Source organism: Agelaius phoeniceus, chromosome Z (assembly GCF_051311805.1).
Source record: "Agelaius phoeniceus isolate bAgePho1 chromosome Z, bAgePho1.hap1, whole genome shotgun sequence".
In the NCBI taxonomy this organism is placed as follows: Eukaryota; Metazoa; Chordata; class Aves; order Passeriformes; family Icteridae; genus Agelaius; species Agelaius phoeniceus.
The window spans coordinates 27,549,375-27,577,043 of NC_135303.1; the positions used below are offsets into that span (position 1 = coordinate 27,549,375).

General features: G+C 41.5%; 1 protein-coding gene across 2 annotated transcripts; it reads right to left on the reverse strand.

Moving 5' to 3' along the window:
* Positions 1–1,225: 1,225 nt before the first annotated feature.
* Positions 1,226–27,469, reverse strand: TRIM36 (tripartite motif containing 36). Of its 2 annotated transcripts, XM_077171585.1 has the most exons (11): positions 27,322–27,469; positions 26,173–26,407; positions 23,564–23,593; positions 18,034–18,359; positions 14,656–14,802; positions 13,543–13,638; positions 12,419–12,672; positions 11,694–11,818; positions 10,615–10,908; positions 10,040–10,337; positions 1,226–5,978 (listed from the first exon to the last, which is right to left on the reverse strand). In XM_077171585.1, the coding sequence occupies exons 1-11, from the start codon at positions 27,346–27,348 to the stop codon at positions 5,624–5,626; spliced, it is 2,187 nt and encodes a 728-aa protein (XP_077027700.1). In that variant the 5' UTR covers positions 27,349–27,469; the 3' UTR covers positions 1,226–5,623. The 2 variants fall into 2 exon arrangements, with proteins under 2 accessions (XP_077027700.1, XP_054508570.2); XM_054652595.2 differs by lacking the exon at positions 23,564–23,593.
* Positions 27,470–27,669: the final 200 nt, after the last annotated feature.

The following is a 27,669-nucleotide window of genomic DNA, read 5'->3' on the forward strand; positions in this document are numbered from 1 at the left end:
ATGCCCAGGGAGGTTGTGGAGTCTCCATCACTGGAGACATTCAAAACCCACCTGGAAGTGCTCCTGTTCTCCCTGGCTCTGGGTGAATGTCCTGGTTCCACCAGGCAAGTTAAGACAACAGAGTGTCTTAACTTTTGCAGCAGCCATGAATGGCACAGCCAGGTTATTCTATAGCAGCTCAGGCTCTGTGCAGTGGGGACAGAGGGGTGTGGGGTTTTTCACCGAGGTGTGCTGGGTGTGCCCTCAGGTGGCACTGGGTTCCATGTGCTGAGCAATCCCATGTCAATTATTCACCTGCCTTGTATACTCTGTTATTAGTATTACTGTTGTTGCTGGTAATTTTATTTCATTGTTTTTTTCTAGTAAATTCTCCATATCTCAACCCATGATCTTTACCTCTTTATGCCTCCAGTGCTCCTCCTGCCACAGTGGGGAAGGGACAAAGCAGCACATGTATGTGGGCTGTTTCCATGGGAACACTTAACTGAAGAACACCAATCCTAAACCATGACAGTGACCCTGCCTTGGCAGAGGTGTTGGACTAGATGATCTCCAGAGGCCCTTTCGCACCCTAACTGTTCTGTGATTCTGTGAAAATTCAGCAGAATACTGCTCTTGGTTTCAATACTCCTGCTTTCACAGGAGTATCAGTCTGCCTCTCTTAGAGCATACACATCTACATATTGGCTGCTTTAACTGCACTGGCACAGCTCACGGGAGATTCCCTGTGGATACAGCCTCTCTCCATATGCACACACAGCTGGCCTGAAAGCAGCAACCACTGGAAGCTGGAACTTTTAAAACACCCTGCAAACAACAACATCAACTAATGTAAACACTGAATTAAACATGGACTGAAGATTTAAGCAGTGGCAGGTCTACCCAACCTGAGGTCTTTTGGCTGAGCTGTACAGGTTGAAGAGCTAAAGCATCTGCTTCCTCTACTAGGGAAGGGGTAGGTTCCCTTGAAAATGCTCAAACCAAGTTCCTTCTAGATGCACATTTTCCTTCCCTGATTAGGGAGCGAGGCTCAGGCAGTCAAGTTCCTAACATCAGCATCTTAAGTAAAAGCTTGGCAGTCAGTCCAAACTACTCTTTAGTCCTCCTAAAATCAGAGATACTGGTATATGAGCACACTTGAGAACCAAAGCAGTGCTTTCTCCCCACAATTCACCTATTGCCATGTTTTGTAGGAAAACTTATTTCAACCAGGATACTCAAGAGCTGGGATGCAATAATGTGAATAAGATATTTTATTTCAGCTTTTATTAAAAAAAACCCAGGACATCACTTTTACATTTCAGAATATTTTCAAACAAGGCTTTTTTTGTTAAAGCTTTAGGTATCTAAAAAGTGTCTACATGATTCACACCTGTATGAAGCTTTGCAAGCCACACCATAATCACCAAACAGCTATATTGCACAAAGATCCACACAATACCACACCAGTTTTAGCTTAGTCTACATTGTAAAGTGCTGTTTCATAGGGAGAAACTTGAAAAAATAATTATCTGGATAGGCAAGTACTGCTGAACTGTACTTCTGAAAGTTGACACTTCCATAGTAGTTGAAAAAATATCACAGCGTGTTGTCAGTGCCTCTTGACAGTGTGTTTTTTATTTAATAAGCTGGAGTAAGCACCAAAAGTACTGTCTGGAATGCATACTAAGTAGTCAAGTAACACCAAAAGCCAAATTAATTTTTAAACTCAGGATGAGATAAATACAGATATATCAAAAGGTAGATAAATGTTTAAAGTAGCATCAGTTTCTGTCCAGTAGAGTAATTGCATAGCAGAACACATGTTAAACGAATTTGAAACTCTAGTAGAAAAAGCCCCTAAATTTTGAATTTCTTACTTCTACAGTCTCAAACCAATAATCTTTTTTTAGATCATTGAGTCTGAGACACTGTCTTCATATCTGCAATAGACTGTTCCATTTACAAATATTTCCATAAAGTAAAAAAAGGTCCGGGGATACAAATCCAGATGCTTATAAAAAATCTAAATGTGGAAATGTGGAGTGCTAACCATGACATAAAGCGTCTAATTTAGACCAGTTTCTGAAACAGAGGAATCAGAAATGAAACATTTGTCTACAGAAGGAGATTTGGTCTGGAAAAGAAAGTTCAGCCCTACAACCTACAGCTCTAAGCCGATTCTTGGTGTGGTAGATGAACTGACCATTGCCAGTTATACAAGGGGAGAAGTCACAGCTACTGAAGTGAGAATCCTTTCTCCTGGCTCTCTCTGACTGCTGCACTCACACATAATACTCAGCAGAGTAAACTAATGTAAGAGTTTTCAGTGCTTGACTTGGGGTTTAATAAATATTGGAGCGGGAAAAGAAGTGGAACAAAAAATCTTAACAGCAGAGAGATCATGTGAGTCTCACTACAACCAGTTTGCTCCAAGACCTGGAAAAGCAAACAAACAAAAACATGGGCATGTTTGTGTTTCCAATTAAGCTACTCAGGAACATCCAAGTCTAGAAGTGACTGAAGAGCTGCTGAAGACCCTCAGAACTTAGTGACTAGGTAAACAAGCATTATCAACATAAACAGCCCACCAGGTGGGGAAAACCCTGCACACACCCTGCACAACGATCAGGACTGCATGAAAAACACTGCAGAAGAAGCTTCATCATGAGTATGGTATCGGGTATCAATCAAATAAAAGGCAATTAAGGTTTTAGGACTACAAGAAGAAGGAAAACACAAAACTTTGTCATCCTTCACAGCAACAGAGTGTCTTATGGATGGACTGTTCAGTCAGCCTCAGCAGGCAAGAAGAGAGCAATGGCTTCAATCCAGTAAGAGGGAAGATGAAAGGGATGGAATGACAGAAATTAAAGGCTATAATGATAACTATCTAAACCAGAAGAAATTACTAAAAAGGCTAACTAGTGAGAGACAGTTTGTCTTTTCTCTTGAGGGAGAAAATTCCAAAAGGTACCCCATACTTCACACCTGCTGCTGGGACATCAAAGTGTTTCTCACACAACTCACAGTGAATCTATGGAGTGCACTTTCACACAGTCTCATCAAGACAGAACATTTGCAGGTGAGATGCAGAAAAGAAGTTGCAGTTGCTCGGCCTTTCTGGCTGTCATGCTCATGCTGGTACAGACAACTGCTTCTGACAGTTTTTTCCAACAGTGGCCACAGTTTGAGGCGTAAGAGAGAAGACACTGAGAGAGGTGGACTCAAGGTCAGATAAGTTCAGACAGCAAAGCCTGCAAAAGATTTGCATTATGACCTACATTCACTTAACTGTATTGTGATTTTCAGGTCCCATTTCAGTGCTCTGCAGCTGTATACATGTACTTAGTAAGCATACTTTACACACATTCATCAAGATGCAACACTATCCCCAAATTACAAAGCATATCCCCAAATTAGAAAGCATATCCCCAAATTAGAAAGCACCAAGTACTTACTAGAAACATCCTTCACTTTAGATCCTTATTTTTCCACAAGTCAACAGTTCACACACCCTACTTTTTTTTATACATGGGTTTCTATAAAGACAGGCAGTCCACCTCCATTCTCAGTAAGATCATGAAACAGATCCTCCTGGAAGATAGGTCAAAACTTACGGAAGACAAGAAAGTGATCAGGGACAGCCACATGAGTTCACCAAGGGCAAGAATTGCTTGACTACAGTCTTCGGTGACCCAGTGACTGCAACAGTGGATAAGGGAAGAGCTAAGAGATACCATGTACCTGGACTTCTGTAAGGCCTTTGATAAGATCTCCCACAACAGTCTTATCTCTAAACTTGAAAGAGAAGGGTTTAAATGGATGGACTGTTCAGTGAATAAAGAATTGGCTGGATAGCTATACCCAAAGAATCACAGTCAACAGCTCAATGTCCAAGCAGAAACCAGTAATGAGCAGTATCCCTCAAGGGTCTGTCCTGGCACCAGTGTTGATGTGGATCTCATGAGGTTCACCAACCAGGGTACTGCACCTGGATCCAGGAAACCTCCATTATCAACACAGACTGGGGGATAGAGAGCAGCTCTGCAGAGAAGAACTTGGGCATCCTGATGGATGAAAACTTGGCCATGAACCAGCAATGTGTACTTGCACACACTGAGTGCATTCAGCTCTGGGGCTCCCAGTACAGAGTGGTTCCAGAGGAAAAATTGTCAGAGGGCTGTAATACCTCTCCTGTGAAGACACTGTAAGAGATGGAGTTATTCAGCATGGAGAAGGCTCTAGAAAGACCTTATTTTGGCCTTTTAATATATAAAAAGGATTTTAAAAAAAGATGGAGGAAGTCTTTTACCAAGGCCTCGAGAGACAGGACAAAGGGCAATGGTTTTAAACTAAAAGATGATTGATTTAGGTTGGAGATTTTTTTTTTTTTAGGAAGAAATTTCTAACAATAGGGGTGGTAAGACATTGGAGAAGGTTTCCCAGAGAAGTGGTGGATGCCCCATCCCTGGAAGTGTTCAATGTCATGTTGGATGCAGCTTTGAGCAACCTGGTTAGTGGAAGATGTCCCTGCCCATGGCAAGGGCGGTTGGAGCTAGATGGTCTTTAAAGATCCCTTCCAACTCAAGCTGTTCCCATGGTTCTATGATTCTGCAAATGTGATGCAGTTTTTAACATTAGAGGAACTCAAATTTGAAGGGAGACATTCTTTAAGGCAGAAATTAGGTCTCAAAACTTAACCAGTGCATTTTTAACATTCTTACTAAGAAAAATCCAATCTGCTACTAGATTTAAAAAAAATTAGGTATTTCTTTAATACTTGCTTTTATAGGTTAATTTTTTAAATTCACATATAATTACTCATGTCAGCAACTCACTTCCTTTTGCCTAAATACCAGGTACCGTTACTCATACATGCAAACATTTCTGATTTTTTATTCCAAATTCTGACATTTAAGGTACAATTGCACTTTATTTTAGATAGCTTATAGTAAAGCCTAGAAGAATAAAGAAACTTACCATTATGCCACCAACTATATGACACTGAGTGTCAGAACTTGAGTTTTAACTTACAATCACATTAAGGGTCTACAACATGCAATGAGATTCAAGTTTACCTTCATCATTCCAAGTATAAGTTAAACATTCAACACCATTTCTAATTTCTTCTTCTTTCATGTTACATTTTTTATATTCTATTCTGTGCTGAAAGGCCCAACTGGTGCTCAGGGGTAAACTGGAAAGCATTTAACCCTGCAGAGGCATTCAGGCATATTTCTTAAAAGGAGAATGGCAATCACACACTGTCAGCTTTGACTTCATTAAATACAAAACTGACTATGTAAGGATTTAAGTTAAATAAAAGGCAGATTTCTACCCCGAAGAGTAAGTTTTGGTTGCTAGTCCTGAAAAGTAAATTTTGGTTGCTAGTCAGACTTCTTCTTCCCTGCTTCCCTCAGGAAAAGAAGTCTGTGGAGAACAGCATTGCACAGATCACAAGAAAGGCAGGAGAATTGCTCTGGTGCAGAAGTGCCTGGACCATTTACTTTAAAAAAATCACAGGCCAGAGGCTTGTGAGCAACTTGTAGGTAGAATATAATTGATCAGGACTAAAAGCTAAGGTAGAATTCTTCTGCTTTCATTTTCTGTCTCAGAACAGCAATGGGAAGAGATTACTGCACTAGATGTCGTCGTGGTACTCCCTGTCCTTGGCTGTGACAGCCTCCTCAAGGTGCACTGCTGCACCGCCCATCAGAGCAAACGCTGGGTACATCAGGCCAGAGCAATCCACCTCACACTCGTACAGGCACTTCATACGGCCTGCATCGTAAAACCCCACCCTGCCTCTGTCACAGTCAAGGCAGACGCCCAAGCACGATGGCAGGGGAAGGATTCTGCTGGTTGGATCCTTGGGAGCAGCAGGTGTGGCGGGGATAAAGAACTTCTTCATGCCTAAAGTGACCAGTGTGCAAGGCTGCGATGAGTCAAAGAAGGTATCTTCACTCCCACTGTCATGACCACTGTCTTGCTCGTATCTGGAACACAAAAAAACCCCATGTGCTTTTGATAAATGCTGAAGTGGGATCAGTGACGTGAACAGGAGAAGAACATTTCTGTCAGACAGACAACACCACATGATCACCCAAAAACCTTGGGTGGTAAAAAAAAATCATAGAATCATAGAATATCCTGAATTAGAAGGAAAACACTAAAACCATCATATTACAAGTCCTGGCCCAGCACAGGACAACCCCAAGTGTTACACAATGTGCCTGAGAGCATTGTCCAAATGCCTCTTAAGCTCTGGCAGGTTTGATGCTGGGACCACTTCCCTGGGGAGCCTGCTCTAGCATCCAACCACCCTCTGGGTGAAAAACCTTTCTCTAATATGCAGCTTAAGCCACTCATGACAAAGTTTTATGTCATTCCCTTGGGTCCTGTCAATGGTCACCTGAAAGATAAGATCAGTGTCTCCTCTGTGCTCCCCTCCATCTCCTCTTCCCCAGGCTGTGCAAGCCAAGTGACTTCAGTCACTCCTTATAAGGCTTTCACTCCAGACCCTTCAAAATCTTCATGGCCCTCCTCTGGACACTCTCTAACAGCTCAATGTCTTTTTTGTGTTGTGGCACCCAGAACTGTCCCCATCACTGGAGGTGAGGCTGTCCCAGAGCAGAGCAGAGCAGGACAATCCCCTCCCTTGCCTGGCTGTGATGCTGTGCCTGATGCCCCCCAGGACATGGGGGCCCTCCTGGCTGCCAGGGCACTGCTGGCTCATATTCAATTTCCCATTAACCAGGACCCCCAGGGCCCTTCTAAAACATTGCTCTCCAGCCTCTCCTTTCCCAGTCTGTCTGTACATCCAGGGTTGCCCCATCCCAGGTGCAGAACCCAGCACTTGTCCTTGCTGAATTTCATACAGTTGGTGCCTGTCCAATCCTCTCATTTGTCAAGGTGTCTCTGCAGGGCCTTCCAGCCTTTGAGGGAGTCAACTGCTCCTCCCAGTTTTGTATCATCTGTGACCTTACTTAGTAACCTTTCCAGTCCTGTGTCCAAGCCATTCATGAAGACAAAGAGCACAGAGCTGAGCATGAAGCCCTCTGGAACCCCCCAGTGACAGGTCACCAGTCTGGTGTCACCCCATTCACTGTAACCCTTTCTGCCTCACCCATGAGCCAGTTGCTCACCCATCACATGATGTATTTATACAGCTGTGTGCTGGACAGTTTGTGCAGAAGGATCCTGGGAGACGCAGCGTCAAAAGCTTTACTGAAATCAAAAAAGATTACATCAACTTCCCTTGGTCAGCTCAGTGGGTTACATGGGTCATGAAAGGAAAGTAAGTTTTTAAAGCAGGACTTTCCCCTGATGACTGCACTGTCCTTCAGATATTGTTCAGTAATTCCTAGAATAATCTTCTCCATAAATTTACCAGTCACTGAAGGGAGACTCACAGCCCTGCAGTTACCAGGGTCATCTTTCCTGCCAGTCTTGAAAACTAGGACAACATTTGACAGTTTCCAGTTGACTGGCACCTCCAAAGACCATTGAAACATCAGAGAGGTCTCACAATTACATCAGTCAGCTCAGCACCCTAGGAAGAATCCCATTAAGCTCCATAGACTTATGGGAATTTGGATGGAACAGCAAATCCTGCACAAATTTGGGATTGGGTGGGAGTTTATCATTCTCACAGCTATGGTCCTTGAGTTCTGGGACCCCCTAAAACCACTACTGGTGTTGAAACTGTCAATTCCTGTCTTTGTCTCTTTTAGTGAGGTGACCATCCTCCTCCTGTAACAGGCCAATGGTATTTCTGACTCCCTTTTGCTATTAACGTATTTTTAAAAAACTCTTTTTATTGTTCCCCACAGTTCTGGCCAGCTTCAACTCCAGTTGGGCTTTGACCACATGAACTTTTTCCCTCGAATGTCAAGCAGCATCTCTTTATTTCTCCCACATTGCCCAACCTTGCTGCTATTTGCCATACCGTTTTTTTTTTTTGCCTTAGCTCTAGAAGTTCTCTGCCCACCCAAGGCAGCCTTCTGTCTCACCTGCTTGACCTACAATATTTTGAAATTGCCTGCTCTTGTGCCCTTAGGAGGTGGTGCTTAAAAAGTGATCAGCACTGATGGATCTTAGCACCTTCAATAGTGGTCTCCCAGTCTTTCCTGACTAGTATCCTCACCAGCCTGAAGTTTGTTCTCCTCATGTCCAGAGCTGAAGTTTTGCTGGCACTTCTCCTCCTGACAACAGAGATTTTAAACTCAATTGCTTCATGGTTTCTGGGCCACTTTGCTCACAAGATCCTCTCTGCTGACATGGAAAAAATCAAGGAGAGCACCTTTCTGCACCTTTCTCAGCTGGCTCCCTTAAAACCCATACCAAGAAGTTATCATCCAGGTCTTTTAGGACTCCTCTGGACCTGTTTGTATCATCTATGTGGGGCTCCCAGTTAACATCTGCCAAGCTGAAGTGCCCTAAAAGACAAGGGTGGTTGATGTAGAGATATTCCTTAGTTCCTTAAGGAATAATTCATCAGTGTCTTCATCTTGGCTGCGTAGCCTGTAGTAGATTCCCACAATGACATCCACTTTGCTTGTGCCGTAATCCTTACCCAGAGGTTCTCAACTGCAGCATTGCCAGCTGCAGGCTCCATACATTCCAGACACTATGTTAGAGACAGTGCCACCCTCACCTCATCTGCCCCCTGTCCCTCTGAAGAGCCTGTAACCAACAGGGCACTCCAGTCACAGCACTCATCCCACCAGGCTTGGCTTACACCAGTGACACATAGCTTAGCCAGGAAAGAGGAGGCATTTAGTAGGTGAGATTTCACTTGGGTTACTTCAAACAATTAATAACAACTGAACTCCAATAAGGACAAAACCACAGAAGGCTTTACTAAGGAGTGGATGTATCTAAATGTACTTAGGCTAGGCAATCATTAATGAATCTACAGGTACAGTAAATTAGTTAACTTGAGAAGTAAATTAGCAAATATGACCAATCCTTACAGACAAGAACATGTCCTGTGAGTTTTCCATGATGCTGCTATGTTACAGTATCTATAAAATTCACAAAACAAAAGGTAGTGTTTTAGTGGTTTAAGTTTGGTGGCTTTTTTTAAAGTGCTTTGTCTGAAGACTTCCCTGAAAGTTTCCCAGATAGTTACTGGAGAGTCTGCAGACATGTTTGGTCAGTCTAGATGCTTTTCTCTCCACCTCTGTCCTCAGATAAAGACACATGGAGAAGCACACATTCTTCAGTAGAAACATTCCCTACTTAGGATTTCAGTTTTAGGGTGCTTGTGGGGGCAGTTCTTTCTGTGTCAGCTAAAATTTTACAGCTATCTATGCAGAGAAGGAAAAAGAAATCAGGAAAATTAGATCTAATTTCTCACTTTGCAAATAGCTCCATCTGGCTTTAAGCAGCTCAAGATTGTGCTGACACATTTTCCGTGTGTTATACTAGAAGAAGCCAAACATTTGTTAAATTTCTAAATAAGAGTCCCCAGGAGATAGCCTCCCTGCCTGCAGTTCCCACATATGTCCAGGCTTGCTATAACTATAATTGTGAGATGGAAATCTTTTTATTGGTTTGTCCACTGTACTTTGGCTTGTGCTCAGTAGCACTCCAATACAGTATGCAAGCCTGGGGTAAGCCAGTGTGACTTGGAATCTACTGTGACACAGCTAGTGCTAAAAAACACAAATATGCACAGTGAATACTGTTCCTCTGAAAGGCTGCCAAACCTTATATGCCAAGGGAATTAAGGAAGAGCCTTACTACTGATAATCAAGTACTGCTTCAATCTTAAAACTTACACTTATTTTTAACCTTCTTGGTTTAACTTACATTCCTTGGCATCTACAGGAACCTAACTTCTTTCCCAAAAAGAAAGAAAATAGGACTCTGGATAATCAGGACATCTTTCTGCTAATAACAGGAGAAACTGCTTACACAACATCCTTCAAACTTTTCACTGGTTAGGTTCACCTTGTGTACTAACTGAAAACAGACTTGCTCTTCATTTACTTTTTTTAAAAAATATCCTCTTATGTAAAACATGCATTAAAAGCAAGAGTATGCAATTTACCTTGGACTGCTAACATCAGGAGTATTGTGGAACAATTTCTGTATCTTGCTGCTAGGAACAACTCCCACTTTCACCAGGTATGAGTAGGCTTCAACATTAAAAGCCCAGAAGTGCTTCCCTTTGGCAATCCCAGTGTCACCAATGATGTAGTCCAGGGTTGTGAAGCATCCAACCTGCAAGCGCTCAGATCCCAGAAGCAGAGGAAATCCAGCCCTACTTTCCACAGATGTTCTTCTTGGGTTCAGCTGGAGATGTTCATTGTTGTACCCACATTTGTCATCAAAAAGAAAACTGAAAACTGAAAAATAGTATCCCCAAAAAAAAATTCTGCTTAGTTATGTATTTGGCCTTCTGTGCTTATAAACTACATTTTAAGTCATGCAGGCATTAGAATTTGCCACTTTTAAAGGCTACCAGGAATGTCATGCAAGCTAACAGTCTCTGTATGTTACTGACTTAATCTGTAACAGTGCTTCTAAACATTTATGAAACTGGTAACAGTGTAGGAGGCATCCGGGAGCTACTGGAAACGACTTTCAGCTCTTAACCCTGATGGACATAAGCAAACCCCATACCTGGAGCTGGAGGAGTACGCATGATAACTTCTCGGCTCCAAGGGCTGCAGATGGACCCTTTGTAACCTCGAACTCTAAAGGCGTAGCTGCTGTCATCATCGAGATCAGATAATACTTTGCTCTTGCCACACACTTCAGTCTTCTGCCATGTCACACTCTCCTCTTCTTTATTAAGTTTATGATATTCAAGGACATAGATATCAGCTGAATCTGTCTTCCCAGAGCATTCCCAGCTGATCAGAGCTTTGTTGTACATTCTGCTCTGCTCTTCATTGATTTCTGGTATTTCTAGACCTGAAACATGAGAAAAAAGGCTCTGAAATTTAGATACATGTTGTTTTGGAGTTAATCATACAACCAGTCCTGGGTAACCCAAACTGTTACTGTATTCAAAATCTAGCTGTGCCCCTGTGAGATTTCAGCCACTTTGTACCTGGGGACTATTACAGTTATTTTTGGCCCATTGCTATTTTGTTTTTTTAGTAAACTGTTATTTTCTTCACTTCTATCTACTCATATTTGTTTTTCCTTATTGGTGGAAAGGGATTGGTTAAAACTATATTGGAAGGAAACTCATTTTAAAGCATCCACCTATTAAAACCTTCTTAAACCAAGAGATAACGCCTTTTGTTGAGCTATAGCACTGTTAAAAGGGGGAATGTGACTCTCTCAGTTAAAAGGAGTAGATGAGGATGGTTCTCTGTTCATACACTTAAATAAATCCCCTATTTTCTGTTTTTACTTTGAAAGGCTTGAGCCTTTTTTTTTCTGGCAGCTTTAAAAACTATTTCTTTCTGTCACACAATAAAAAGCTTTTAGAAAGACTGAGTGTGATGTAAATACAATATTTTGGAAGCCAATGCAAACTGGTACTGTAGGAAAGGAAATGTAATTTTAATTTCTTTATGAAAGCTGAAACTAACACTGCTGCCAGGTAATGCCTTCTGAATCATGGAGACAGAAGGAACAATGCAAGCCACACTGAGCTCTGCAACTGCTGCCCTGTGCAAGTTCTGCCTTTCTCCAGATAAGCCCTTAAAGCTAAAACTTGAGAAAGACCTAATGCTCTCAGAATTTACCATTGGAATGGAAGGACAAGTCACCAAGGATGTCTTCTTGCTTGGCAGTGTCCACCACAAAGTCTTCAAAAGTAGTTTCAGCTGCTGGCCTAAAGCTCTTCAGAGACTCAGTAGCTTTTTGGATTCTGAAAACACAAAAGTGGGATAGCACAAGAAAAAACAAAGGCAATTCAAGTTGGACATTCCTAAAGTAAAAATGCCAGGTTTTGCTTTTAAAAAAGTTTTGCTTTCATGTACTTACTGATGTCTCCCAGAAATTTTCTCTAGAATCTCTAGAAAGACTCTCAAATGCCAAATTTAAAGGCCTTTTATACATCAGTGTAAAGATAATGAACAGGTAGTCATTCAGTTGGCAAAGCATTTAAATAATCTGGAGCATTATGTTTAAAGAACAAAACTGATGTAGGGTGCTACTAGAGAACACAAAGATCAAAGAGCCTAAAGCCAGAAGAGACCTGGTAGATTAACTTGCAAATACCTGATAAAATCTCTGAGACAAGGAATTTGTCAGGGAGCTAAACAGACTACCCTCCCACTTCAGTCCCACTGAACAAGGCTAGGCATTGTGTTAGGACAAGAGCACTCCTCTCCTGAGTGTTGTTTCCTAAGGCACACTCTAATGCAGCAATTCCAGCTAAACATGACCAGGATAATCTCCCAAGAATACAACTGCACAGACATCCTGGAACAGTACTTGCACCTCAAACAGAAGATATTTAAGATACCTGACATGAAGTTGTTTTGCTGTTTGAACAAAACAAGAGGGATCTGTTTCTTTAAGCACTTCTTGAGCATATCCTACAAGGCCATTATTTTCCAGGAGCCCTTGGTATTCTTCCACTTGTGTTTGCAATTTTTCCAACCTTATATTCTTAGAAGTTTCAATTGCCCTAAGAGCTGCAGATTTCTTCTCTTCCAGGACACAATATAATTTCTCAAAACTCTGAGATGCTTCTTGTTTAGCTCTTTCACTGTTGCACTAGGAGCAAACAAAAGACATTTCAGACAGATTCTACATCACTGTGACTGTACAGAAACATACTTAAGGTTGTTCAAGATATCACAGTAATCTAGTCATCCATTTGACAGGTAAGACTAATGAGCTTTGTTACGCTATTCAGCACTGAAAATGAGATCAGCACACCACCCAAGCTAGTCAGCATTTGCTGTCTTTAACAGAGAATGAAGAGCAGGAAAGTATTCCTCTGATTACACCCTGAGTTATGCATTATATTTGTCTAGATAGCTCATGAAAAAGCACTGTAAAAACAGTCTCAGAAGTCTTCATGCCCAAGGGCTAGATGCTCTTCCACCTTCCCCAACCACCCTGACCTGAGGGTCCAGCCCAGCTTCTTGTGTACACCCTCTGAACCTCTGAATACTGCCCCTGGATAAAAGGAACTGCAAAACTCAGAGGCGGTCTGCAATCAAGACACACCAGTACTAGGAGCTTCTTTCATTTCCGCCTTTGTGCTTTTCAGCTTGTATGTGACTCTTTTGCAGGGAAATTTTGCCCTTAATTCTGCCTTTCTCAAGGTAAACAGGCAGTGTAAATAGTGCACCATCATAAATACACAAACACCCTATGTGTAACCCACTTTGATTAAGGTATCAAGTAAGCTTTATTTTATTTAAATTTACACAAACATAAACTTCCTTTTGTCTGCTTCCCATACTGGCAGGACTAGGTCTTAGCATGTGTGACTCAGTCTACCACAAACTGTTCAAAAATTGTTTTACTGCTTAACTGAAAAACTCAAAAGTTTGAAACATTTCACTGAAAACAGTTTTGAATCCTTCCTGTGACTGTACAAAGGCCAACCCCAGACAACCTTGAAGCCACTCTTACCTCTGTTTCTTTCAGCAGCAGATCCAGCTGTGTGATGTGAGCTTTTACCTGGCTCTCCTTACTGATGAGGTACTCAATATCTTTTGAAAGTTTCTCCTGTTGAAGTAAACCAGCAAGAACAGGACATCTCACACAAAGTGACAACCAGCACAAACAGGTCATCCTGTTTTGTCTTCAGTTTATCTAGCCACAAGGACAAAAGCATGACACCAGTTATGAGCAGCAGTCCTGTGGAGAATTGTTTGGTGACCTGCAGTGACACTGCAAAGCAACTGTGAGAGAGACTGCTGGCACAGGCTTAAGGATCAGAGGTAACAGTGTCAGCTGGCTCACAATCACCCAGGAATCACCTTCTCTTGGATTGGGAAAAAGAGGCTTCAGGACATTAAACTTACAGAAAGGATAGTTATTAACTCATTTGTAGTAGGAGTTGCTAGAAAAATGAGTAGTTCAAATCACAGATTTGTCCCAGTGCTTCCTTAGCTGCAAGAGTTACAGGAAAAGCCTTGCAAACTGGTGAGGAGGCCAAATAGCACAAGGCAGGCTAATCTGGTCTTTTTTTTCCTTTTTTTTTTTCTCCTGAGAGCAAGAGAGGAAGAAAAGGAAGAAGAGGAAGTAGGTGCTGTCTTCAATAACAATCTTTATATTATTGTGTTTGCAAGTCTTTACTATTGTGCTTTGCTTAGGAAATTAACATTCTAAAGGTATGCAGCTTCAGAAACAAAGATATCAACAGATATTTCAGATGCACATTTCTCAGATCGGCTTCTCAAGTATCCTCTACCACAAGCTACCTGAACACTTATATTAAAAAAAATTGATTGTAAAGTTGATTAACTACTTAAACCTTCTGCGTTGTCTGTTCTGCTGTACAATTAGCTAAAATAAGATGACAGTACTATTCTGGGGTTATATTTCAAGCATCATAGCAAACAGTTTGGTTTCTAAAATATGCCCTATATCACATTAATATATACATTAACAAATGTTGCACAATGACAGGCCTCAAAACTAGTCCAGGGTCTCCTACACACACATTCTGTGGGAGTTTGCCCTCACATCAGAAGTACTCTCTCCCTTCTTAAGGCCGGGTCCAATGATATTTTCTTGTACCTTAAGGGTTTTGTAGGCAGTGCTCATGGTTGTTACTCTATGGTTTGCATGACCTCCACCCAGTTTGCAAAGGTGACAAACAGGCCTTCTGCAGATTTCACAGTACATGTTTACTCTCTCCATTTCATGTTCTGGACACATCAAAATCTGGGGGAAAAAAAAAAAAAAAAGAGCAGAGACAGTACAGGTGTACTTCCGAAAATGGAGCTTCTCAACAAAAAATCAAAACATTCAATGAACCTAAAGCAGCATGTGACTTGATCAGTGAATTTTTTTATAGTCAGTTTATCTCTACCTTTTATATTTATTTGTCAATGCCATTGAAAGCCAGCAGATGAACACATACAGTTTCACAAGGTTTACAGTAAGTAAGCCTCTAGCGGTGTCTGTGTAGCCTCCATATAGCAATCAATCTTTTGCTAAACCCTGCCCATGTTGTTTGCAATCCCTCCAGCACCCTACACGCCAGCTCAGAGCTGTAAATGCAATATATACATTAACAATATATACATTAACACACTCAGACTGTCAAACTTAACCATGCTCATGCCAGCATCTCTTGCAAGGGCTATGAACTGATTCGTAAAGCAAGAGCTGACATAACATTGTAGCAGTTTAAGTCCAAGCTAGATTTTAATAAACCACATAACCATTGCTTTTGGAGCTACAAAGTGCAGCCACCACCTACAGCTACAGTAATTTTAAAGACAAAATTTCAAATTTGTGTTTCAAGTTTTCTGTCTGACTCCAGTTACAAGCTGTTCACACTGGCTGTTACTTCCGGGATTAGCTCAAACAGCATTGCAAGAAAGCTGGTGTTTGCTAAAAAAATCACCTTTCAAAACCAGAACTTGTTGAAATAAATGCTTAAAGAGTTAAAAAAGTGCTCCTCAAGTCCAAGTTCAGGTAACAGATTAAACATATAAAGCGTGTGTGTGTTTGTTTAAAAAAAGAAACAATGCTTGCTCATTCTAGAGCACTGAAAGACAACATTTGGGTCATCTATTACATAGAAGTTACCAAACAGGAACTTTTGAGGGAGCTTTTTAGTTTCAATATGCCCCCACACAAGAAAGGTCAGAAAAGGGCATAAAAATAGAAAATTGTGAGCATCACAAATATGGACACAATAAGCTAAAACCTGAAACCAGCTTTCAAGTCTCAAATGTTATCCTAAGGAATAGTGAAAGGCACCAGTCTCACCAGCACCTTAAGACTATCCTTAAACCAAATATGCAATTAGCGATCCCATTTGGATTGACTACTAGATTTGGAAGGATATAAAAAGAGAAAAAAGGAAGCTGCCAAGAAAATCAGATGTGCAGGCAAACATCTCCAAAAGCTACAGTCATTCACTTAATCCGTGGAAGTAATTTTTCCACAGCAGTGTATAGCCACACCTCACAGAAAATCCTTGTTTTTATTCATCTCCTCATATACAGCCTGCAAGCAAGAGACAGCAGAGGTCAGCAGACCGCCTTGTCTTCTCTCAAAACTCAAGAACAATCAGCCCAGTATGTGCTTCTCCCATCCCCACCACACACCCTACCAAGTGCTCTCCAGCCTGGTTGTAAATTAAAGTGGTGACTGAGGACATTGTTTACGGAATCAACAAATACTTCATGCTTTCAGCTCAGGTCTTAAAAATGCAGTGCAATGAAAAATGCACTTTTCTTACTTTATATTAAGCTCAAACAGTCCTCAGAAAAGTTTCTATAAGAGCACAGTAAAGATCAGCTTGCCACAGTTGGGAAGCTTTTCAAAACAAGTAGATTTATCTAAAGTTAACTACACTGTGCTTTTCTCCTTTTTTTCCCCTCTTCCTGTCTTCACATACAATTAGAAATGCTAAATCCCACATGTGCATACATACTCAATACATCAGTGTCAGAATAATCTAAACCACTTCACCCCATTTTGCTCTGCTTCAAGAGAATTCACCTACTGACTTTTAATCCTGAATTTAGTCTGCGTGTAGTGTAACACCACAGGGCACTTTTAGGAGTGCACAGGGATCACAAGATGCCTTTGGTATTTTCCCATAGCAGCACAGCAGCTGTGAGGATTTAGATGCCATAGAAGAAAAGTTTTTAAGGAGCTGTATAGCATTTTAAAGCAAGAGCTAAAAGATAGAATGCAAACTTTCACCTTTCTCATTTATCCAATAGAGGGACATTTCACACAATGTGCAAGCACATTTGAAAGCATATGAAGCACATGCTCACTTTTAACTGGAATTAGTGTTTTAGACTCAAGGAAAACACCACCAAGTGGACTTCTGGATGTTCAATATCTCCCAGCCTGCTAACTTTAGAGGCTCAAATTTTTCCAGTCTCAGAAGGAAAGTACACCAGCAGTCAAGAGCTTCTTACACATTGCACATTAGTCAAATTTACTAAATTTAATAATAATTAATCAGGACTCCTTTACCATCAGCATTTCTGGCACCTGTGGGACGTCCAGCAAGGAGGCACAGGCACATGCCCCTTCATGTCCCCCGACCTGTGCTAGGACATTAAGGCCATTATTGTGGTCCCTGGTTAGCAAGATAGTATCTATGACATGTAACATCTGTGATCAAACAAATTCAATAAGGCACTGCCACGTACTGCACTGTGCTCAGCATGAGACACAAAGGTAGTGGCATTTTGTTATCACTGTTTTGCCTGAATGCAGTAACAGCAGCACCAGGCTATAAAGTAGAATTTTTGCCATAGCATTTTTATCTCTTCTGCTATAGATTTTAAAAAAATGGTGTAATAACAATGGAGAACATAACTCCACCTTTTGCTCTTGTTAGATGCAAGGAAGGAGAGAAAGAAGATGCTTGGTGATGGATCAAATTCAAGCACAAAGCATCCAAAGGGGATGTACCTAAAGGGGGCATGGAAGAGGCCAGGTGTGTGGGGGTTTTTAAGTTTACCACACACAGGCATACTCCCTAGGCAGTCCATTCTAGATGGTCAAGACCAAGGTGCCAGTAACACCAAGGGGGGTATGGATTCAATCCCTGTATTAATCATTCACTTAAAAGCTGGACTTGATGATCCTTGTGGGTCCTTTCCAACTCAGAATATTCTGTTATTTGTGATCAATAAGCCTTAAAAAAGAAAAGAAAAAGAAAGGAAAGACTCAGATCACAAGTAACGCAATCTATTCCACAAAGTAAAAACCCTTATCTTTATGGGACCCTTCAAGTATGTTCTCAATGTCCCCTTCAATGACAGCAAGGAGCAAAAGCTTGTGGTTCACTCAGTAAACAACAGCAATCGTCAATAAACCAGTCATGGTCCTAAAAAGTAACTACCATTGCACAGATATGTCTGCAGCTACATGAGAATGCTGCAACCTGAATTCTGTAAGGTACACTATATTTACCTTGGGTCTGAAGTTGGTGGTTGGTCCTACGTATTCATGCTGGGCTTTCACTGTTCCCCAAGGATGGTGTATCTTGAAACATTCATTGCAATAGCTTGCACTGCAGTCCAGGCAACTCTTTGTGGACTCCTGAGGTGGAGGTTTGCAGAAATCACACATAATAGCAATGGCTGCCCTGGCTGCCTGTCTGTATCTTTCCACAATGGTTTCCAAAGTGAAGTTGCGAAATAAGCCATTGATGCCACGCTCCCCAAGATCAATATCCCGCTGGCAGCTCGGACAAGGAAACAGAGTTGATCTAGGAGTCAGTGAATTGCGTTTTCTGCCTGTGTAGACACCAAAACCCAATTTAGGATGAGTGTAAACCAAACTGGTTTAGATTTTAAAAGAAGCACAGGAATTTACGAACCAATTCCAGACTGTAGCACATCATCCAAACAACACCAATTCATATGCAGTCTGCCAAGCCAAAGAGAATACAATTGCCCTGACAAGGCAGTGTAATGTCTGACTCCAAAGAACATTACAAACTACTACTCAAAAACTTAATTTCATGTTAAGATAAATTTAGCTCTTCCAATTCCATTTTCTTTATCTAGTTTTGGATGCACTCAAGCTGTAACCTTTCGAAACAATAAACAGAAAACTTTGTGGAAGCCAAGTGGTTTCAGACTAACTGGTTACCCATATGGAGAGCAGCAGCCTCCTAACATATTGAAGTGAAAGATGCTTACTCCCAGAGCAACAGAAACACATAGCCAACCTTGGGTCCCTGATATTTGCTTTGGCTGAGTTCAAACTTACTTTACTCATCCCAAGAGGCATCACAAAAAGAATAGAAAATGAGGCAACAGTGTGACATCTTGTAGATGTGACAGTCTGGTCGGAGACCAAGAAAACTAGATAAGTTTTCCCAGAAAACTAGGTAAGTTTTTCAGCTTGTGAGACTTTAGGGAGTTGAAGAGAAACAATGATAGCTTATTAATATAAAAAACCTGCAGGTGTTGCTTTCCTACTCTCTGTTTTCTTGATTTTCTCAAAGATTGTTTATAAGAAAGGCTTTTTGTTAATTAGCCAATCAGGTGAAACGTATTGATTAATTGACCAATCAGGTCTATCTGGATTGGAACAATGTATAAAAAGGAGGAACTGAAGTAAAGCTGCTATGCTGTGCAAACCAGCCTTCTGGTGAGTCTGTGTCACTTCTTACTCAACAGCAACATCATCTCAGCCAAATAATTTCATCAAAAAATGCTGAGGCTCACTTGGCCCCTCCTGAAAGGCCTCAGTAAAGGAGGGCTGCTAAATCAGCCCTGCACACCAAAGGTAGTTATATCTTCAAGTTATCTGAGGTAGTTATATCTTCAAGTTACTCTACCCTGAACTAAGGAACCACAGATCTCCATAGGGATGTTAAACAGCATACATCTACCTCTATTAATTTCTAAAGGGGGAGCTGCAGAGAAGCTGCGCTCCTACCAAACAGCTACACACAAATTTCCCCCTCTCTCCAAAGTAAAATCACAGGCTTAAGCAAAGCCACTAATTTAGGAAGCCTTTTGAGTCTGTAAGGAGATGGCTCACACAGACTCAGAGGTTATTCTCAAGATAATATTCCTGAGGTTATCAAACCAGGAGGGCATCCTGTCTCACTCATGAACCCACAAGCTGCAACTACCAGAAAGAATCCTTTATGTATTTCAAAAGCAGGCTAAGCCAGTCTTTAGGCTTAACTTGTATTCTCTCCGCTTCCCCTTACAAAGAACCAAAAACCCCAAATTCTGTAGTGCTGGTGCATTGCTTTAAGATCTCTTTAAGAGCACTGTGTATTGGTATAACTGTCCTGATTTCATCTGGGTTAGAGATCATTTTCTTAGTAGCTGGTACAGTGCTGTGGTTTGGATTCAGTATGAGGTTATTACACACTGATGTTTTGGCTGTTGCTAAGTAGTGCTCACCCTAAATCCAGGACTTTCCAGTTTTATATGTTTCACCAGAGAGCAGGTGCATGAAAAGCCAGGAGGGAGAACAGCCAGGACAGCTGACCCAAACAGCCAAAGGGATATTCCAAATCATAACATGTCCTGGACATGACATAAACTAGGGGCAGTCAGGTGTGACAGGGTGGGCACTGGGTGAACAATTGTATTGTGCATCACTTGTTTTTCTTGGATTTTATTCCTTTCTCTCTTTTGTACTACTATTTTTTTTAATTTTTGTTATCCCTTCAATATATACTCCAGTACATAATTAACTCTATTCCAGCTGAAACCAGGACACTAACAAATTTGTAAATGGAGGTATGACTTAAAGCTGAATTCTTAGTGTTGAAATTGACTCTTCTTCAGAAAGGGAAATTTGTTCTTCTCTGTATTTAATCACTATTTTCCCATCAAAATTGCCAATGCTTTATTTCTTTCTGAAGTGTCCTGTACTGCTACCCAAAATAGACTTGCCTTGAGCTGCTCTCCTGCTCCTTCACCTAACAATCCAAAACCTCCATTCCTATCATGCCCTTTCCAGTCTCTTCAAATAAAACACCAAACCGACCCTCCTATGAGGAATCAGTTCCTTTAAATATCTTTGAAATTTAACCCGTGGTAGTTATGCATGACTGTCAGCTAAGAAGTCAGAGTCAGAGCATGGATAAGTGTGCACTGACAGTCTCCCACCCAGCTTGGTCCCATGCTTTTCTGTAAGTTCTGAGCAGAACAACTAGGCTGCATTTACAGAAGAAGATGGGTGACACAAGGCACAGGTATGCAACTCTCTATCTAAGGGAGCAGAGATTGTTGCCTGATTTCACTTTTTTTTCATATTTACTTGAAATGAATTAATTACTGCACATCCTGCAGTACCTATAACTTGGCATACACAGCAACACACACATGCAAGGCACAGCAACAACAGTGAAACACAAATTGTATTTTCAGTGTACGCTCCAAGCTAGCACTGCACACAGGAACACAGAGAAATCTTCTATACAGACTTCTACAATGTCCTAGACAAAAAGATGACTTCACATGCAGTGCCATGCAGACAACAGCTACAAAAAGTGATCTAGAATACACACATTTGCTGAAACTAAGAAAATAATCATACAATGCAGCACATATCAGGACTGCCTACAAGTAGTATGCTAGAGCAGAGAGTGAACAATGACAAAGCAAGAAAACAAGGAAAAAAAAACATGGTGCAGTGGTCAAGTTTAAAAATACAATCTGAAATTCTTATCCATCCCAATGGAGGCCTTTCATTCTGCCAGTGGTGGACCAAAATGAGACTGTCATCATGAGCCATGCTCTGCAAAGACTGGTGACATTCTTTACAGAAAGCAATCCAGTATCAAGGAAGTCCTGCACACCTTCAGATGTCTCATCCCTTTTCACTGACAGCACTCTGAGAATCTAGATTGGAGGTTTTTTCCCATTTTAAATCCTAGAAATTTATTTGCTAAGCTGCTTGGCATGTTCTGCCACTTCAATACTCAAAAATAAGGAGATACATCCTCTTTTTGCCTAGTGACTGTTAAATACTAACACTCTGCTAATACTAACAAATGCTTTCTGCTTAAGGGATTTCTATACTCTTATTTTAAGAAGAAAGCACTGATGAAGTAGTGAATTACTTTGGACACTATCTTTCCTATATGTATGGTGTCCAACTTGCTGAAACTAAATTCTGGTTATATTTTAAAAAATCCAAACAAAAAAAAGCACACAAAAAAAAGAGCAAAAAAACCCTTGGATTTCGTAGACATATTTAGAGGTGCAGCTCAGAGAAACTTAGCTCCTACCCACACTCTCTTTTAGACTTGCCAATTCAGTTTACAACAAGCAAATATGTATTTTGTGAAATATTAGAAATCACCACACGAAATTTTCCACGGTGATTTGTAAACTGATTGCTCCATTTGCAATAAGTTGCTCAATCAGTTTACAAAAAAAAAATCACAACATAGACTCACAAGTATTACCATACACATTGCAAAGATTCAAGTCAAAAAGCAATTTTAAGTATGTCCTTTAAAGACAATGTTTAAACATCATCTTCGCAAGGAGAAGTACCAACACTTAAAATGTTGAAAAGTCCAAGCTGCACTGAATGGTTTGCAAAGGGATAAGACATCTTAAAGTTGTGTTTTTCAAGTAAACAGTATTACCATAATATTCTATGGTTGTGGAAGACATGGACATTTAATGTGTGAAAGTCTAATAAAAAAAGATTTAAAAGTCAACTGGATTCTCTTGCAACTGGATTCTCTTTTTTAAAATACAAATACATATGCTACCCCATAAGTCACTTAATGTTTTTGGATGGGGTTTTCAGGGAGAAGGAAAAACGGAAGGGAAAAAAGGGGATAAGGATAGCAACAGGAAGGGGTAAAGAGGGAAGCAGGAGAGAAAGAGAGAGGGAAAGGTGAAAGTGGAGAGGCCTCCTAAGAGAAGCCAGCAGAGCTAAAATGTTATTTTCAGATACTTTAGTCTTTCACAAATCAAAAGAGCTTTCTGCAAAAAGGGCAGACATGGACAGCTTTCCAAGAGGTCTGATGGCACTGTACGGTATCTCCGTTTAATGACACTTTCAGCCTTCAACTAAGGCAATTTAAACTTCCTCTTCCCATCAGCTGCTTTGTCCTTCACTGAGTGTGAAATTCAGATTTGTGTTTAGCTCACTTCACATCTGTCTTGAAGGACACCATATCCTATGATTACTGATGTGTCTGCCAATACTGTGGCAACAAAGAATTCAGGGACTTTTTCTCCCATTTTTGGCCAACAATTACATTTTAAAAATGTAATTTAAAAAGTCCACACAGTGGCTGAGCTGCTCAGACAAAGCTCAATTTTGGAAACAAGATATAATTAAAAGCCTGACTATCCTTCAATCTGATTGTGTCATTAGACACACCAAATACTACAAGTCTAAGTGTAAAATGTTTCGTTTTCCTCACACATTCATGTGCTGTGATAAACTGTGAGATTCATAACTACCTACTCATTTCAACATGGTGTAAATTTCAATCTGTTCTTCATCAAATTAAGCAGGTTTAAATACAATAATGAACCAATATTACATTCCATTTAGCAGTGATGGCCAAACACGACCGGTAAACATAAGGAAGATCAATCCAATAATCACACTTCATTACCAGTAAGACAGTTTCATTGAAACTTGAGCATGTAAACTCCTGAAAATTAAAAAGCAGGGGGTGGAGGAGGCGGTGTGGTGATTGCTAGGGTTCTGTGTGCATTTTTGTACCCACCAATGTATATTCAGTCATATACACACAAGGAAAAAAATATAATCCAATCCTTAACTGAATTCCAGTCCAGTTGACCTTTAAATCACTCTTGCACAGAATGAAAAGCTGTCCTTATAGAACTTCTTTGCTGTACCTTTAGTCACTGCAAAAGAATTTTTGTGGACTTGACCACTGACAAAAAGCTATATGCTAATTGACAATATTTAACTTGAGATCTAAATGCTAGACTATCTCTAGCCAACACAAGAAGTGAAGCATTTCTACCTCTGCACCCAAAAGACCTCCTCTGTGAGGCTGCGAACAATGAACAGAGAGCTGTTTAGACATCAAAAAATGAGATATACCATTGGTTTACAATGGTTCAAATGAAAAGCACCAACTCTTTTCTCTCCTGTGGCTGCTTAACTCCTGCAGGGTTGAAAGGCAAGAATGTTTAATTTCCTAGCATATCAAACAACGGTAAGATTTAAGCAGAACAGGAAAAGGGAGAAATAAGGCATTGGCAGGGGGAGGGGCATAGGGAAAGATATTTCAAACTTTCACACGAGTGTCAACATAATCGCATTACACGCTTTAATTGCACCCACACTATAATTACAGTAACATTAGAGATAATTGAACAGCAATAAGAAATAGCCTTCATTTTCATGTTATATACAGCAAGACTTTGCTAATTAAAAATTATTTTAAATACAATACAAACAGGAGAGTATTTTTAACCAGCACATACACTGGTTTTTAAGCAGCACATACACTTTATTTCAATGAGTTCTGTTGCTTTTACATTAAGATAAATTGTACTTGTAAATGCAAGCTGTGTGTGCACAACAAATACAGAACATGACCAAATACAGACCAGCTCCTTCTGGCATACCAAGAATTTAAATGCCAACCCATTTAAAATAGATTATATTCCTTACAGAGACATCAGGGATTCTTTAGGTGGGAGGAAAAAAGAAACCCCGTAGTGGGAATAAGGTGTCATATGCATTTTGAAATGTGACACTAAGGTCTTGACACTGACATGCCCTGCACAAGCCTCCCAGAAGTTCTAGTGGATTTTTGTTATGCATGTGAGACCCCACTTTGAATGTTTTCCTTGCATTATCTCTCTTATGGAGCTGTTTTCTTGCAAATTCCCCTACAGATCACAAAGAAAATTTAGCAAGGCAATGCACAGTATGAGTTCTTCAGATGCAAGAAAACAACTATGTAAATGTAAATTGCAAGCTGGCGACCATTGCTGGTACCAAACTGGTCTGAGAGCAAATCTCACATTTGATATAGCAATGGAGCTATAATGCCTATAACATTAGAAGCAAAGACAGTATAATCTGAATTTAAACATCTATTCTTTAATGCTTCAATTTCCATATGCTTTTCATTCTATAAATTTGAACTGTCTGAGATTGTAATTTTCCTGTGATGTGCATCTGCCCAAAGCTCTTTGAGGTAAGAGGGGGCAAGCTCATTATTTCCAAATCTCAACCCTCTCTTGCTACTCATCAAACAGGTCTTTAGGAAAGCCATCACCTCCCTGTTAGCAGGTCAGATCAGGAGATATATTCCCATCAGTTTGCTGAGACAGTGGCAGACCACAGTGGATTTAAAGATTTACAACTCCTGCAACAATCTGTGTACATGTATCTCAGGACAGGGTGGTGGTGGCAGGAGAAGTACCAAGTGGCTTTTTGCTTAACAAATTTATTTGAAAGAGTACCAGTATTAACAATTCAGTACTAAACAGAACTAAATAGTTGTTTAAAATAAGCTGATGAAATTGCACATTTGATCTGCGAAAACTGGGAAGGATGAACTTTAGTAATGTCAAATATAAGGTAACTCATGAGCTGTCTCCAGCCTAGGTGTAAAATCCCAGGACACCTCAACCAAACCTCCTTCCTTGCCTCCCAGCCAGGTTTTTGACGGAAAATGCTCAGAAATCTGTGGAGCCAACCACAGCTTCATACCAATTGTAGTAGAATCCACCCCACTCGCCAAAGCTGATCCTCTTTAATATCATCCTAATCATTAAGAAGCTATGAACCAGCATTAGCCTTTTAAAGATAAAGCTTTAGAGTTTCTCTTGTTGGTAACTCTTCCTGAACACAGAGGAGTGTGGTTTTAAAGTGGATAATTATGTCAGAAAAAAGCCTGAAAGCCAAGATTAGATATCTTTCAAGAAGTAAAGCATGCACAAAGCACTGTCAATGCATCTGTAGGAGAGCAGACCAACTCATCCACAGATTACAAAGACTGGAAGAATCTTTCTAGCACGATACCACAAAGAGCATGAGGAGTCCTAAAGCTAATCACTCCTTAAATCTTCAAGCAAGAAGGAGGCTGTTAGGGCTGTCTGCTTCCAGTCATCTGCCCTTCAAATCTGCAACTTTGCAATAATCATAACCAATGGAAAATTATTTACTGTATGCATAATGAAGTGGGCAGGACAAAACTAGCTTGCAAAGTCTACACAGGCTCAGAAGGAAGTCAGAACTACTGCATTGAGGCTGGTAGAAACCAGAGCAAACCATGGCAGGCAATTAAATCGCCAAAATCTATATCTCCATGCTACTGAACATGATGCTACTACATCGCCATGTAACTGAAATACAGAAATAAACAACACAATGGTTATAAAGATTTACAGAATGCCACAAAGACGAATCTATTAAAGATGGAACAGAATGCACTGTCCTTAAAAATATTCCCATTGTTCTGGACACAAAATTAACAAGAGCAGCACTATCCCCAAGTTATCTCTATAACCGCATCAGGAGTACCAGGAAGACATTTTACCAATGCAGACACCATTCCGCTCAAGCCAGTCTAATAATAAAATCAGGAAAACATGCACAATTTCTGATACATACCTGATCTATTAATCCTGTCAATTCTGTCCATGCTAGAAGCAGCGATTCTAATTCGAGGGCTACTCTGATTAGAGGATTCAGAGCCTCCATCAGCAAAGGAGTCTTCAAATGCAAAAAGTATTTCTTTCACACATTTGTGACAGATGTTGTGCTGGCAGGGAAGGATCAGTGGATGGGTAAACAATTCCTTGCACGCTGGGCAGATAAGCTCTCTTTCAATACCCTTAATGGCAATCTTCATGATAGAAAGAGGGAGAAACAAGTCTAAGTGCAGGAAAACATGAATCACCAAGACTTATGGCACTGGTCTATGTCACCAAACCCCAGCTCTGCAGAACAAATACACACAATTTTATATGGTTTGAGGCACTTCTTTGACTAAAACACATATCAATTAACATTTATGAAAGCACTGACAGCATTCATTTCAACTGAAGTGAACATTGCCACTAGGCAAACTCAGTTCATCTTTAGGTCATGTCTGCATTGCAGGGGAGGAAAGGAGGGGAGTAGTCTTAATTCCACTCAAGGACCTAGTGAAATGCAACCGAACGCAACCATACTTCTTAACAATAGGAGTCCATATGTTTAGCTTCCTCGCTGGCTTACGAAGAGGGAGAAAGGGGAAAAAAGGGAAATTAAGTGTCAGACTGGTTAAACAACAGGCTTTCCTGACGTGTAATTCACGTTTAAGGGCTGAAACTGTCTTGACTTCATTAGGGTAACAATTCCGAGTCAGGAACATCATTTATTTATTTATTTATATGTTTATTTACGTCTTTTATCTGTCGCACAAAGAGCCGCCTGTAGATAGGTGCGGCTCTTCAGTAATTCCGCGACCCCCGCGGCCGCCCCTAGCAGCGGGCGTCGGGCGGGCAGCGCCAGCGGCGGCAGCGCCCGGTCCGCCCGGCGCCCTCCGGCAGCGCTTCCCTTCCGCGCTCCGCGCCCGTCGGAGCTCCCTGCGAGCCCTGCCCGCCGTCCCGGCTGCGCCGACAGCCCCGCAGGGACGAGCCTGTCGGCGCACACCGCGGGGGACTGTCGGACTGACAGACTGACAGTCAGGCACACACCCTATAGCCCCCCGCAGCACAAGAGGAACGGCGCACCCCGCCCTGGCGGCCGCGCCCCGCCGGTTCCCCCCGCGCTCACCGGGCTCTCCAGCCGATCGCTCTCCATCCCTGCGCCTCTTCCTCCTCCTCCTCCTCCTCCTTCTCCTGCGCCGGGGCGCCGTCAGCCCGGGCGGGCGGCCGGGACACGCACGGAGCAGCGCCCGCGGCGGCGCCCGGCGCAAAATGGCGAGCGGGAGGCAGAGCGGGCGGGAGGCAGAGCGGGCTGGGCGGGCGGGCGGGCGCGGGGCAGCGCGGGCGGGGCGGGGCGGGCACGGCCGCGGCAGCCGCCGCAGAGCGGAGCTGTCCAGCCGCCCCCGCCGCGCAGCTCCCCGCGGGACACCGGCTGTCTCGCCCTGCTATTGTTTTGGTCCTTGTCTTTCGCCAGGCG